The sequence below is a fragment of the Enhydra lutris genome, unplaced genomic scaffold, assembly GCF_002288905.1.
Source record: "Enhydra lutris kenyoni isolate GAN:26980312 unplaced genomic scaffold, ASM228890v2 scaffoldscaffold43, whole genome shotgun sequence".
In the NCBI taxonomy this organism is placed as follows: domain Eukaryota; kingdom Metazoa; phylum Chordata; class Mammalia; order Carnivora; family Mustelidae; genus Enhydra; species Enhydra lutris.
The window spans coordinates 4,728,518-4,742,729 of NW_019154127.1; the positions used below are offsets into that span (position 1 = coordinate 4,728,518).

At 48.9% G+C, this 14,212-nt stretch overlaps 1 protein-coding gene across 2 annotated transcripts in view; it reads left to right on the forward strand.

The window, feature by feature from the left end:
• Positions 1-14,212, forward strand: part of LOC111155691 (intersectin 1) — a 212,594-nt gene that overhangs the window by 156,085 nt on the left and 42,297 nt on the right. For both annotated transcript variants that reach the window (XM_022515992.1, XM_022515993.1), the window contains 5 exons: positions 281-363; positions 4,145-4,311; positions 7,582-7,627; positions 9,908-10,029; positions 12,624-12,741. In XM_022515992.1, coding sequence (XP_022371700.1) covers positions 281-363; positions 4,145-4,311; positions 7,582-7,627; positions 9,908-10,029; positions 12,624-12,741 — 536 coding nt within the window. The remainder of the gene's footprint in view (positions 1-280; positions 364-4,144; positions 4,312-7,581; positions 7,628-9,907; positions 10,030-12,623; positions 12,742-14,212) is intronic.

The window sequence follows — 14,212 nt, forward strand, 5'->3', positions numbered from 1 at the left end:
AATCGTGGACAAGCACCTGTCCTTCATGCTTGCAAATAGAGCAGTACGTTGGCTGCTCACCCCGCGTAGCAAGTACTGAGAAGCAAGAACGCGAGCTCAGAATCTGGTATCTGTTGCACATTCTGTGTTTTCACTGAGCGAAGCGCGCCTCTTTCCGCTGTAGGTGGGGCAGAGTTTTAAACATTAAGCAGCTTAAAAAAAAAAAAAGAAATCAATGTCATATATATTCATTTCTTTGAAGATTAAAAATTAAAGTACCTTCTCTTCCCACCTCTTCCAGCATGGATTCTGGTTCTTCAGAAAGTCCCGCTAGTCTGAAGAGAGTAGCGTCGCCAGCAGCCAAGCCAGCCGTTTCCGGAGAAGGTGAGAACCCGAGTCAAATTATGCTCCTTAGGAGGGTCCTGGGGATCATGGAATATGAACAGAGAATGTTTGAAATGAGACAGGATTTCATTCTAAACTTGACTACGTTGATTGACGTCCGATGTGTCCCGCTCTGAGGTAAAATGAGAGGTTAGATCTTTCCCGAAGAACTTCATGGAGACTTTCAAAACAGAATCAGATACATTGACCATAAACACTGAATCTTGTCATGATACTTGGTCACGAGCCCTTTGACCTTTAAAAGAGGCCCATCAGCGTCACTAGGGATCCAGTTTTGGGAGCATCTCTGTGGCCGAATCGTGGTCATTGCTTCCCCTCGTAGAGCCCGTTCTCCTCTGATCTGTACATCAGCGTTTTGTTGTAAAACTGTAATGACACAGTCGAGTAAAGCTGTCCCGGCAACCTCTGCCATCTCCCTGACCTCAAAGGAAACAGAGAAGCTTAGTTTTTCGGTTCCTGGTAAATAACCACATCAGGCGATGTAGGCCTAAAAATGTCATTTTGAGTATTTACGACACAAATAATTAATGGCTTGATTTCCCGGGCTTTGTTTTCATGACATAATTCTGAGGATCACCCGTGCCCATGCATGGTGTGGGGTTTAAAATGAACGAAACCCACATAATCCGGGCTCCAGTGGTAAAGATCCCCCGTCTTCTCTGCATTCGGTGTGGCCGTTCTCATCGAACTGAAGACCGCTGCCTGAAGCGGCCAGGCTTTCCACCAGAAGTCGGATCAGCGCTCCTAGCTGACAGAGGTCCACCGGTTGTGTCTGAAGTTTTCGTGGGTTCCTCAGATAAATTCTCTGCAGATAGTGTGTTTGATTTCATTTCTTTGCCATCATGAAGTTGTTGCATTCTTTGGAAAGCATGCCTTGTGAAAGAATTATGAAAACCGTTGTTTTGGGGGAAACAGCAAGGATTAAGGTGCAGTAGCCCTTCAGACTCACGGTAACACAGTTACTTTTCCAAAAGGAATTCTGGAAGCAAAAATGTCTGTAGTTTATAAATACAGCCGTAGAAACCTCATCGCTGCCAGGCAAATCCAGCATTTTTTTTGGATCTTTGCCGTTCCCACTGAAACGAACATTAGCAGAGTTCCGTTTATACGAGCTTAATCAAGTCATCTGAATGAGTGTTTAATCCACTAATGTTAGCAGAATGAAGCACCAAAAAGCTTTTTAAACATACCGTGTGCGGTCAGTTTTGTATAAATTTTATGATTCTGCCCAGATTCACTGTTCTTTTATCCAATGAAGCTTATACCCGGTTCTCGCCTGCCAGCCACGGACTCGTGAGTGTGCCTTCGCCTCCTCATCTGGAAGGTGGGCATAGTGAACACCCCTTCGGGTAAAAAGTTACTACAGAGGATTAGGAGATCAGCTGTGTCAGGCATTTAGGAGAGAGGTCCGTGAGTGTCCGCTAACGTTCTTGCCTTTTTACTTCGTTTCCTGGATTGTCAATGGCGAGCCACTCGGCACAGCGGGCCTTCTCATCTAGGAACAGTTCCGACGTATGCTGATTTGTTTGGAAACACGTACGGAGGCCTTGTCCCTTGAGGCCTCGCAGAGGTCTCAGGTGAACCACACACGTTTAAAGCTGGGTAACAGAGAGAGATTGTCATCCCCGCTGACATTTAGTGCATCCACCATCAGGTGATTTAGGAATATTAGGAAACACTAGGAGGGCGATGGCTGGCCTTCCAGGGTGCCGTGGGAGAACTTGGCGGTTGACGTTCAGCGGAAAGCTGTTGACGTATATTAATGAGCCCCTTATTATACTGCATTAAAGGCGATCACATTTCAAGTAAACCATACACCAGATTGAATAGATTTGTAGGTTTGGGAATGGCCAGTGCCCTGCGGTAAATGACTCCGCAGGGAGGTCAGAGTGAGTGCCACCGTGGGTCCCTCCTCCGATGTCCCCGTTCTCACCGAGTCCCCACCGAGTCCTGCAAGATGCCTTTGTGCACAGTGGGGCGAGCAAAGCCACGGTCTTTTCCAGTCTCCTTGGTATCGCAGACTGCAGTCCTAGGTTCAGCCGGAGTTCAGGCTTCTGAAGTTTCTGAAGCATTTTGAAAGTAGCTTCAACATTTGGATCCGTCTTTGAGAAAGCGACTTTGCAGCGCAGGAATCACTGGGAGAAGCCTCGATCTGCCCATCTGCCGAGGACCGTCTGAACTGGCGGCACTCGAGCTAGGGGTCAAGTGACAGCAGCACAGAAGGGAAGGGTCAGGGGATGGAGAAACCAGGGAAAGGAAGATAGTAATGAAAGAAGAATGCCCTTATCAAGACAGCCAGACTTTGATTTCTGTGTGTGGGAAATCCGTTTTCCAGTTGTAGCTGGAGGTGAGCCTCAGTCGCGCGGAGGACTCCAGACACAGAAGCTTCTGTTCTCCCTGCACACTTGGATGACCTTGGGTCTGCTGCGGGGTCCGCACTCCCCAGCAGTCACTGCCACCGTGGCTTACGCAGCCCTTGGAGGCTCTCCCAGGATGCAGAGCTGCCTACATTGGCGCGTGCATTAGGGGGCTTTGTGGTTTTTTGTGTTTGTTTTAGCTTTCATTAGTACCCCCTGCAGAGGCTCTTATAATGAGCCAAAAGAATTCCTCCATACTAAATTTCTACCCATTAATTAACATTAGGCTCTGAATTTAAGGGCTCCCTCTGAAGTTTTAGCCAGAAGCACGCATCACACATCAGAAAAATGTACTTTCTGACTAGGTAAATGGTGATTTTTTTTTTTTTTAACTACTTAAAAAAAAAAAACCAAAAGCCCAAGATAAAATGGAGAAAAAGTAGAAGCAAGAAACCCAGGTTGATCTTTCTGTAAATCTTTCATCCAGCCCTAGTGTAGTGATCTTTTGGAGAATACGATTTGCTTTCCGAGCCTTATAGTAAAGTCAGCTCTTTGCGATTAAAAAGAAAACGTTCCTCTGGAATGCACACCCTCCCCATGCAAGACCACAAAAAACATTAGTTCTCATCCTTTAAGAAGCAAATAATAAAATGTAAGAAACCGAGATTGCTTTTCAACTTGTTCAAAAAGGTTTGCTATTTTCTGGGATGGAGGAGACATTACTTTTATTATCAGTCCCTGCTTCCTGTTTGTGCCCCTGAATGACAAATGGATGCCCGTTTTTAACTAAATCGTGTGTATCCTTTGTTTTTCTATTTTAACAGCTTCCCACCATCTGTGTATATGGCACAAAAGGGCATAAGTTTTCACTCGGGCACTTGAATAATGAACAGTGTGTCTTATTTAATTTACAGAAAGGTTATACTGTATCTAAAACTTCTCCACAATTGTGACTTGGTACCCTTCAAGTGGAAATTACGGTATCTCATGTGAGTAGAAGAGCCCGTGTGTCTGGGCGTCCAAGTCAGTGCTCAGCACGATTACTTGGTAAATGTTAGTTGAAGGTAAATGTAAACGCCATTTACACTTAAAAGGAAATCATGACATTAAAGTATAGCCCACTCCTGGCACTCAGTGTTGGTAGACGCGCAGTTGGCCTTTTTTGTTCCCAAGGCTGGGCTTTCACGGGAATTGTGCCCCTGTCTGCAGTTACTAAATGTTTATGTGCAATTGGGGAATTTGGAGCCCAGGGTGTTCTGCAATTCTGTTTTATCTGTGACAAGTCTTTCTCTTGAATGGATCTTATCTGAATCTCCTTATTCATAAACTTGCATTTGCAAAGCTGTCTGGGTTTTCTGTAAACAATCAAGCTCTCTCCGTATCTCAATATTTCTCCCCACCAGAATTTATTGCCATGTACACTTACGAGAGTTCTGAGCAAGGCGATTTAACCTTTCAGCAAGGGGATGTGATTTTGGTTACCAAGAAAGATGGTGACTGGTGGACAGGAACAGTGGGCGACAAGTCCGGAGTCTTCCCTTCTAACTATGTGAGGCTTAAGGACTCAGAGGTAAACCCACATTAACTGTTTCCTCTCCCTTTCTGTGCGGTGATTCTCTTTGTGGGAAGCCACTACATTTTTCGGTGGAACGCTTTGATGGGTTTGGCTAAGTTCCAGGAACTTGACAGCAAACACAGAGCGACCCGTCATTGTTTGAACTTGTCATTTGGTGCGGCAGGGTAAGCCGTGGCTTCCCACAAGCAGAAGAACTCCCTGGGGCCAAGTGGAGGCTGGGCTGAGTCACTGGGTTCCTGTTCAGCATTGGTCTCTGTCCCCGCATGTGACTGACGGAGGATTTGGAGTGAATGTGTTTCATTAGGCCTTCGGGGTCGCTGATCTGGGATACCTGTAGAAGGGCACACAGCAGTATGTCCCCATATAGGTGATACGGGTCCCAGAACATGGGACAGTAGAGAGTTTCTAAAATTTATATTTTTGCCTACACGTTAGGAAGACGTAAGGTTTAAGAGCTCGATAACACTTTGGGCTAGACCTTAGTACCTCAGGCCCACTGATGGGGGCCTGAATTTATTCTGAATGCTGTTATCCTTATAAATCAGAAATGGCTCCCATTGTTGTGACATGGGGCCCTAAAGATCCAGTTGTGTACCAAGTGGTCTTGAGGTGGTGCAAGTTTAATGAAATGGTGGGGTGCCCCCCCTCCCGGAGTATTGGGAGCCTGTTCCCTTAGTGGCACATTTCAAGTTAGTGGAAAATTTCAGGGTAAATCAGTATAGTCATTTAACAGATCAATTGCACATAAATAAACCAACAAGAATTGACTATTTTTTTTTTCTTTTTCTTTTTTTTCCTAACGCTGGCTTTGATGTAAGCCAGAGGGACAGAGCTCCCCTCTCATCAGCATGTCAGTACGAGGGTGGACCTTGGGCTGGTCCCCAGGCCCCGGTACCTGCAGCTGCTTTGAGAGCCTGGAGCCGGGCCCCATGCTTCCCCTTCTCTTCTCGCCTTCCCTGCAGTGCCCAGGAGCAGTTTCTATTTTGCTTGGGTTTTGTTTTTTCAGGGAGTGTCATTTTAGCTGTTTTGGGTTTTTTTTGTGTTTTTTTTTGTTTTGTTTTGTTTTGTTTTCCCTTGCTGTGGTCTCCAGAGCAGCTTACTGAGACACCCAGGGAGGGATTTGCATTGCTTACCCTGGGAGAATTTGGCAGAAGCCTGGTAGAAAGTGCTTCTCTCTGGTAGGACAGCCAGCGAATTGTCCTCAGCAGCCCCATAGAGGGGAGAATTGGGCTTCTCTCCAAGAATCCAATCGGATCCAGTAAAAATCATACAGAAGATATTTCAGAAGCGCAGGGGAAAAACTAAAACTAAACTCAATTTCTACCACTAGGCATGAAGATTGTCAAAGTGACTACCTTTTGGAACAATTAAAAGACCAAAACCATTACTTACATTGTATTTTGATAAACTATAGTTTTCTATAAAAAACAAACAAACAAACCTGAAATTAGTAAGTTAAAAAAAAAACCTGACATTTTTTTAAAGGTAAGCTGAGTTATAAGGTACTTTTTAACCATGGTCTTAAAATTTGAGACACAGAAGAACCAACAAGTGCTAAAGATTTTGGACAAATACTTAGCAACGTTATTTCACAAGGAAGAAAAAAGTCTAAAAAGTCAGCTCTTTGATTCTCCTTGGATACAGAGTTCAGTGTCTAAGGAAAATTTCCTGCTAAAACCAGACCCAGCCTCAGATATGAGAATTGCCCCTCTGGGCATGGGAGAGGTTGTCCTGTCCTGGCTTCCCTTCTCTCTGGGAGAAAGGCCGGGACACAGACGCTGAGGCAGCTTTTCTCCCGCATTCCTGAGGGGGTCCAAGACAAAACCCGGCCCTCTGAGTGTGTCTTCGTTTCTGTGCTGGCTGTGGTGTCAAAAAGGGAGCACACTGGGGCGCCTGGCTGGCTCAGTCGAGCATGTGACTCTTGATCTCAGGGTCGTGAGTTCAAGCCTCACATTGGGCATAGAGCCCACTTAAAGAAAAGTGGGGACCGCATCGAAGCTGTTTGGACTCTATTACTGGGTGTTGCCAAATACCTTGATCCTTTCATGGACTATAGGGAGTGTATTCTAAGTCCATACTGAGAAAGTTAACTGGTCCTTTGGAATCTTGTTTCATTAGCATTCCTTCATTTTGATACGCAGCCTCTAAAAATAGCAAGGGAGATTGGTATTAAATATTCCGTTAATACAGAAATCGTAATCAGAGTAAAAATTGTAACTTGGGCTTTCCCTGGTAAATGGTTATTAAATTTCAGTAACCAAAATAAAGGGACTATGATAAGTGAGATAAATGGCATGTTTTTATTCTTGTAGTAACTGTCATTTACTTTATTAAGCTTTTTTTTTTTGGTTTTGTCTTGATTGGAATACTTAACTTACTGCCAGACAGGGATTCAAGAATGAAAATCAATTCAGAATAAAGCCCTCAGTAATGACAGATGGCAGTCTGGCCCCTGTCCTGACTCGAGGTCCCTATTGGATTATTCAGCTGGTTTAAAATTCCATGAGTATCCATAAAGGAATTCAACCCCAGAGCACTTTTGGAACAATTAATAGTTGCCAAAAAAACAAAACAAAACAAAACAAAAACCTCTGGTCTGGTCTGCTTCTGTGGAATGTGCAATCAACACTGATAGAGGGATTTCAGGGTTTATACAGTGTAAGATTTGGGCGGAAAGGATACGCAGGACGGTGGCTGCCTCTGGGGGTAAAGAGGTGAATGGGATGGGGGAGGCATGTTTGAATGGCCACGATGCTGTTTCCTTTATTTAAAAAAAAAAAAAAAAAGCTCTAAAGCAAGTGTAGCAGACTATTAACATTTTACGTAGTAAATCTGGGTGTTGGGCTCATGGATGTCAGTCAGTACGTGCGAAATGTTTAAGACCCATCTGAACACAAGCAGGAGCTCAGTGTTCAGGACCTAAACCAGTAGGTCTGGCACCCCCTGTTGGAGTTGACCCCAGGGACAGCAGGCACGTGGTCTACACACAAGCAGCACCTGAGCCCTCTGGAACCCTACGGTTCCGCGTCCTTTGTTACTTTTCTCCAAAGAAGAGGGTAAAAGCTGTGTGTTTAAAGCACTTGTTTTGTCCCCTGTTTTCCTGATACCCATCTGATGGCAGCTGGTACAGTGCTGCTGTGTTTCCTCAGAATGAGCAGGGGGGTGCCGGGGGCTCGAGCGGGCTTGTGTCGTCACTGATGGTGTTTGAAGTTGCATGAACGAAACTCTGCAGTATGCAAATGAGACCTTTTGCTCTGTTTTAAGGGCTCTGGAACTGCTGGGAAAACAGGGAGTTTAGGAAAAAAACCTGGTAAGTTACAAACCCTGATGCTTATTTTTCAGTGTTTTGAATGTAATTGCTAGTTGCTCCCAGTCTTGGTTCGGGAGGGCGGGAAGCCTGGAAGGGAAGACAACAGACTCTTTCGTAAGAGGGGTTGGAGTTTATCGTCTTCTTGGAATCCATTCATAACGTGTGCGTGGTTAGGAACTCTAGCTGTTGCTTCACACGTGGGGAGTGGGGACATCACTAGAGTGTTCCCATGGGTCGCGAAGAAGCGAGTCAGGCAAGGTGGGGGCAGGTTGTAACGTGTGGAGCTCTAAGGTTTGGGCGCAGCCGCCACGCCTCATCCTCATGGGAGGTCCGGGAAGCTCACTTCCTCTCCTGACCGCACAGTTCAGTCCCAGGACAGAGACAGTGGCCAGCAGTCAAAGAGCACAGTAGAGGTCCCGTTAATGTAGAAGCCATGGGGTGGTTCCCCTCAGGTACACACTGAAGGTACGAAATACAGCCATGCCTCCGAATTCAGTGCTGTAGGTAATTAAACCAAAATCACATGTTCTACAAATAGTACCATGAACTCGAGGGACAAGAAGCAGCTGTGAAATCACACGGTTTGCGTGGCACATCTTTTTGCTCTTGTGTCCGTAGGAGATGGTAGATGGGGGCGTCCTTGGCAGGCTTCTGGGCAGGGGTGAAGGGGGGATAGTCTGGTGTTTCTGGGTCTGGTGCTCAGCTCCAAAAGGGCTTACCTGACAAGGAAAAGTGGGTTCTTGGGTTGTCACAGGATTTTAGTCAGACTCCAGAGGCTGGGACACTTGGGTCCCCATCTCGGTTTTAACTGTGAGGATTTTACATTTCGAATTGTCATTCCATAGGGTCCAGATGGGCTTAACTTTGTACTGAAACCAGCAAGCTGCTCAGGGACACAAAAGACAAGAGAAGAAAGCTGGGGGCAGATTGCTGGCTGTGCATGCCAGGTCCTTTGAGGAGCAGGAAAGTCTGAGGCCAAATAGGACACTCATTTGGACTCTCTCCAGAACCAAAAACTCTTGGAATCTAGAGCTAGTCCTTGGCGGGTGAGGGGAGAATTCTTACCCCCAGCACAGATTTCCCAGCGAGGGCTCTCAGCAGGGCCGAGGTGTGTGTAAGCTGGCCTCTTTTCTTGCTGCCCCTGATCTCCCCGAAGCATCTGGCAGGGCCGGGCCTGCCCCCTGACAGCCCGGTGGCCACCGGCCGATGGCAGAACGGGGTCAGAGGGGATTGCCTAGTGCATGTGCTTTCTGGAGCAGGAGGAAGTACCGTCAGAGGACAGGGGGGCCTTTTTTACCTCTTTCCTTTCTTGCTTGCTTTCCCTCATTCCTTCTTTCTTTCAAGATCTGTTGTGGTGGGGAGAGAGTGTGGAGGACCAGAACAGTTTGTTCCGTATTGCTTCTAGAAGCTCCGAAAGCAGTCACTGCGGGTATGCCAGAGTTCAGTCAGAGAAGCATTTTGTTTTTTCGTACTCGACCTCCTGTGCCAGTAGAAATGTACTTTTCAGAGCCTGGTCTGTGGTGCTGCTGGAATTTTTTCTATGAGATTTTTAACATTTAGGGAAAGTACAGAACTCTTTACGTTTTTTTCCCCCCCTGCTGAACTATTTTTGCATAAAATTCTCTTAACTCCCGATTCTTTTTTTCTTAACCTAAAATGAAAGAAAACGTGCATTGATAGGATTCCCACCTGATATTCAAGGATCCCCCTCAGAATGGGAGCCACAGAGAAAATGGTCACGTGGGTGGGGCTGAGAGCCTAAAGCCACATCATCTAGATCAGCTAGCGCCAGGCCCCTGAAAGTTTCTGGAGAAAATAGAAATCGTGTTTCTACTTACTTGGAGGGTGGGAGTCCCTTTATTCACTTCCCTAGCGGTGAGTGTGCTGGGTGCCAGCCCTGCGGTGTGGAGGGTGAGGAACCAGGCCCTGCGGCGGGCCTCAGGGCCTTGGCAGCAAGCGTGGGGGCGCCGGGACAGAAGGGGTAGGAATTGAGGGGCAAGAACGGGGTTCTTAGAGAGAAGTTTGGTAAATGTGTTCTGAGGGAGGATGAGGAGGTTTTAGAGCAGAACCAAAAGACCAGCCGAGCCCGTGAATGGAGCATCTGGACTGTAGGCCGTGGAATGGGGGCCATGAAGTGAGCCCCCTTCATTGAGCAGAAAACCAGCCCAGGGCACTGGCCTTGAGCCCATTAACCTGGGAACTGGGGAGGTGGCTGTGTCCTCCTAGAATTTCTTCTCCTGACCCTGACACGGCGCCGCCATGTTTGATCTTGTTTTCCAGAAATCGCGCAGGTGATCGCCTGCTACACAGCCACCGGCCCCGAGCAGCTCACTCTGGCCCCTGGTCAGCTGATTCTGATCCGGAAAAAGAACCCAGGCGGTTGGTGGGAAGGAGAGCTGCAAGTTAGTGTCTCTTCCATTTGTTGAAAATTCTCTGTCCACATTTGAGTGTGTAAGATGTCAAAGGGTGAGGACGTCCTTGCAAAGGCCAGCGGAACCCCCGCCACCTGGGCCCGCGCTTGGATATGGGGAGGCGCCCCTTCATCGGAGTCCGCGTGTTGGTTTTCTAAGCGTCAGGCACCCAGTCAGTAGCAGAATGGGGAGAGCTCAGGATTCCCGGAAAGGTTTGTCCACATTGGCCTGCCCGCCGCATCCCCAGGGTGAGAAGTCATGGCCAGGGGCGCCTGTAGAGTCGTCCTCACGTGTTGGGGCATTACAGAAGCCGCGTTCGCCATCCTTAAGTGTAAGGTGTGGCACGAGAGCTGCTTCTGTGTCACAACAGGCTTCGTTCCTGCGTGGGGTGTGGGGGGGGTGTGCCTGTGTGTGTGTGTCGGTGTCGGTGTCTTCCGTCCGCCATTTTGTCGAGGCAGACCTTCTTCAAGGAGAAGATGGCTGTTGTGGTGCGCTGAAGAGGGAAGTCCCTCTCTGTGCACATGGGCAGCCAGTGACACAATGAAGTGCCGGGAATGGCCAGCACCGTCTAGAGTGTAGCCGGAGACTCGGCTAGTCATGGGCAGCGCCCTGGTGGGCAGCCGTAACACCTGTCCAGCGGGGCTGACCACACTCATCTGCCGGCCTCGGGAATCTGACCTGGGGGGGTAGCGGGCCTCCTGTGCTGGCGTCCCCCGAGATGCCCACAGATGCCCCCTTCCCTCCCCAGCCATGAACTTGCTAGTCTGCCCAGCCCTCGGTGACCTCTCCGCTGCAGCCTCTTCTCATTGGGTGATTCGTTCTCAGTTGACAACAAGCCCTCCTCCAGGTTCGGGGCCTCCCTGAGAGTAACATGCACCCCCAGGCGTGGGAGACCACCGGAGCTGGCCGCCTCCCACCTCTTCCAGAAGGGACATCTTCCCCTGAGCTGTGGTGGTCCCGATGCCCACGCCACTCATGGTGTTAAATATTGATGATACTGTTAGCTTCTCACCCAAATGTCTTACGTCTGCATGCAGGTTATCACTGTTTTGAAGGTGGTAACTGTTGTTTTTTTTGTTTTTTTTTTTTTTTGTTTTTTGTCCTCACCCTCCTAGCACCTTGCCGAAAAGACAGTTTTGAACAATTCTCGCAATCCCCAAGAAAATGGGTGAATTGCCAGGCCCAGGAGGGCTTCTGATGCCTTCACCAGGAGCTCTCTCATTGTGGGTGCACGAACGAAGAAACTGCCAGTGAGCTCAGGGTTCTGCCCTTGTTTGAGGGCAGGGATAGGCTCATGGCAGAGTTGCTGCCAGCCATATGGCGGCCCACTAGATAGAGGAGCTCGTGGGGGCTTGCAAATGAGAGGCCGCAGTCGTGGGCGGATTCACTGTAAGCCTCAGTCCTTGAGCCAAGGGCACACAGTCTGTCGGACCACAAGGAAAGGGAAACGCGATCCGTGTTCTAAAAGTAACCCAGCTGGATCCTTCTCCATGATTTGGCAGGTGGGAGGGCAGAGTTAAGGTGGAGGAAATTTTCTTTTCTTCTAGTTTTCTTTTCTTATTTTGCGGATAGGGATATATATATTCCCAGGGTTTAAAATATATTCCCAGGGTTTAAAATTCAAAAGTAAGCAAAGGGGGTAGGGAAGGTCTCCCTCCCACCCCAGTCCCTGAAGGCAACTGTTTTTCTAGAGCAATCTGTGTGTGTGTGTGCATGTGTGTGTGCGCGCACGTGCGTGTGTGGGTGTGTGTGCGCGCACGCGTGTATGCGTGTGTGGGTGGGTGGGTGCACGTATGTATGCATCATTTTGAGTTCTCTGTTCCCGTTGGCATAGTTGGGTGCTCGTAGCGCTTCTCGTCATTCCCAGCTAGACCTTGACCTCATAGAGTCGCAAGTCTCGGCTCACCCTGTTTGAAAACAGGACAGGTTCAGATCCCCTGTGTTCTATATATATAGCGCCTGCGTGTCATCCCACTTCATGCATAAGAGCGCAGGCGCGAGTGACTACTGGCTCACCGCTACCTGGCTTGTAACTGTTACTGGGCTTTTCTGGGCCTCACTTCCTGCATCCGGGAACCGGGAATAGTCATAGTATTCTCTCTCTGGAATTGCGCAGGTGGACGCATATGGGGTGCTCGGCGCAGGGCTCGACTTATCAAAAGCACCCAAGAAGTATTGCCTGCTATTATTGGTAGTGTCTCATTATTGACACCGTCACCGTTAGCCTCAAATCCATACGTAATGTTGCCTTCCGCCATCATCCCTGCATCCCCTGAAAGTCACATGTGAGAGCCAGGGCCGCCTGAGTGGGTGCCCTCTGCTAGACATACCCCGTGACACCCAGCTGGGACCCACACAGTCCCGCCCATGCAGACACATTCCAGGCTCCGCTGGCCAAGGACGACCCCGGTTTGAATTCTCGCTCAGTGTTTTCATCGTGTAATACAGAAACTCAGAGATGCTGCTGTTCACACCAGACGGTTTGCGGCTCTATGTGAACCTTGTGTGTGCGCTCTGTTGCATAGCGGACTGGCTCCTGAATGATGATGACCCTTTTAAGCGTTTCACTGTCCTTGTCTTACTAGGCACGTGGGAAGAAGCGCCAGATAGGCTGGTTCCCTGCTAATTACGTAAAACTTCTAAGCCCCGGGACGAGCAAAATCACTCCAACGGAGCCCCCGAAGCCGACAGCGCTCCCGGCAGGTAGGCAGCGTGCGATCTCCCCTTGGACGATGGTCCGCGGGTCCCCGTCATCCTCCCGCTGGGTTCCTTCCCGGAGTGTCTTAGAGCAGCTCTCACAGCTGCTGTAAATACTTCTTGTACTTGCCGGGACCGATCCTCAACTAATGGGATATGGAATATGTTTTTCAAAGGGACCGAGTGTCTAAGCAGCTTTGCTGTCCTGGGCACAACAGAGCCCTTGTTGGAACTGTCTTCTGAAGGAGTTGTGAATGCTGTGGCATTACAGCCAGACTTTTCTCTTGATTTCCTTCCAGCTGTTTAAATCGGGATTTGGGCTAGGGGCTGAGGGGACAAAAAGGGACTCCTAAAAATAAATGGCCGGGGTCTCAGTAGGTCAGGAGACGGAGCTGGAGGCCATGAGGGTCTGTTGGTTGTAATGGGTTGCTCGCCGGAGACTAAAATAGCTCCCCCGTGACATTTCCTGTGAACAGAGGGGGCTTCACTCAATGGACAGGATGTTGTGCACGCTCCCTAAAGGACCCAGAGGAACACAGGGCACCGCGGCTGAGGCCGTTGGCTATTTTCTGACTGAGGAGACCAAATTAGATGCTTTGGTCATATTTGAGATGGGCGAGGTTAGGGAAGCAGGAATCTGCCCTCGGGTCTTCAAGCCACCAGCTCTTGGGTGGCATTTCTGGAAAATGTGTAACTTTCGTTGGCGTCTGTGCCGTATATCCCCAGTGAAATACGATGACAACTTGGCAGACTTTGCCAGTGCAGGGATTGGCAAAGCGGGACTGTTCCCAGCCCTGGCTGGGCCTCTCGGCTGTGCTGTGGGCCTCCTGCGGGCGGAGGGGGCAGTGCCAGCCGGACCCCCTCTCCCTTGGGGTAGTTGGGTGGGACCCCCTTCATCGGGTTGGTTGAAACCCACCAAAAATAATTGGCCAAAATGATTCAGTTAACTTGCGGAACCTAAACCCATAGATAACCTGGTTGAGGAAGATTAATGAGAGGCCCAGCCTAACCACGCGGACTTATCCAAAGTGTGCTCAGGCCAGGGAACGAGAGCAGTTTAACCTCCCACGGGTTTGAGGGAAAGTGAGAAGGGGAAAAACCTTCTTGAGCGTGGCTGTATTCTCCTTGAGACAAAATTTTGAGCCACAAAGATGATAGCAGAAGAAAACATTGGTTTTACTTTTCAGTAAGATTTTGATTTTGGAGGTGGGGGCGGATGGCGGGGGGGCGGTGGGGAATAAGAGGGGAGGGGAAAGAAGGAAGCAGAGCAGAGTGGCTGAGTCCCCCATGCACCGCCGTCCTGTGCAGTCAGCATTCCAGGGGCGCGTTCCTCCGCTCACTCGGAAGCGATTCCGAGAGCTTTCCGGCATCCTTGTAGATTTTCTGCTGACCTGAACACCCGAGAAAGAGGAAGGTATCCCACCAGCTAGACTTAGTGTGAAATTCTGCCGTCACCATGGTTTTTATGCCCTCACCT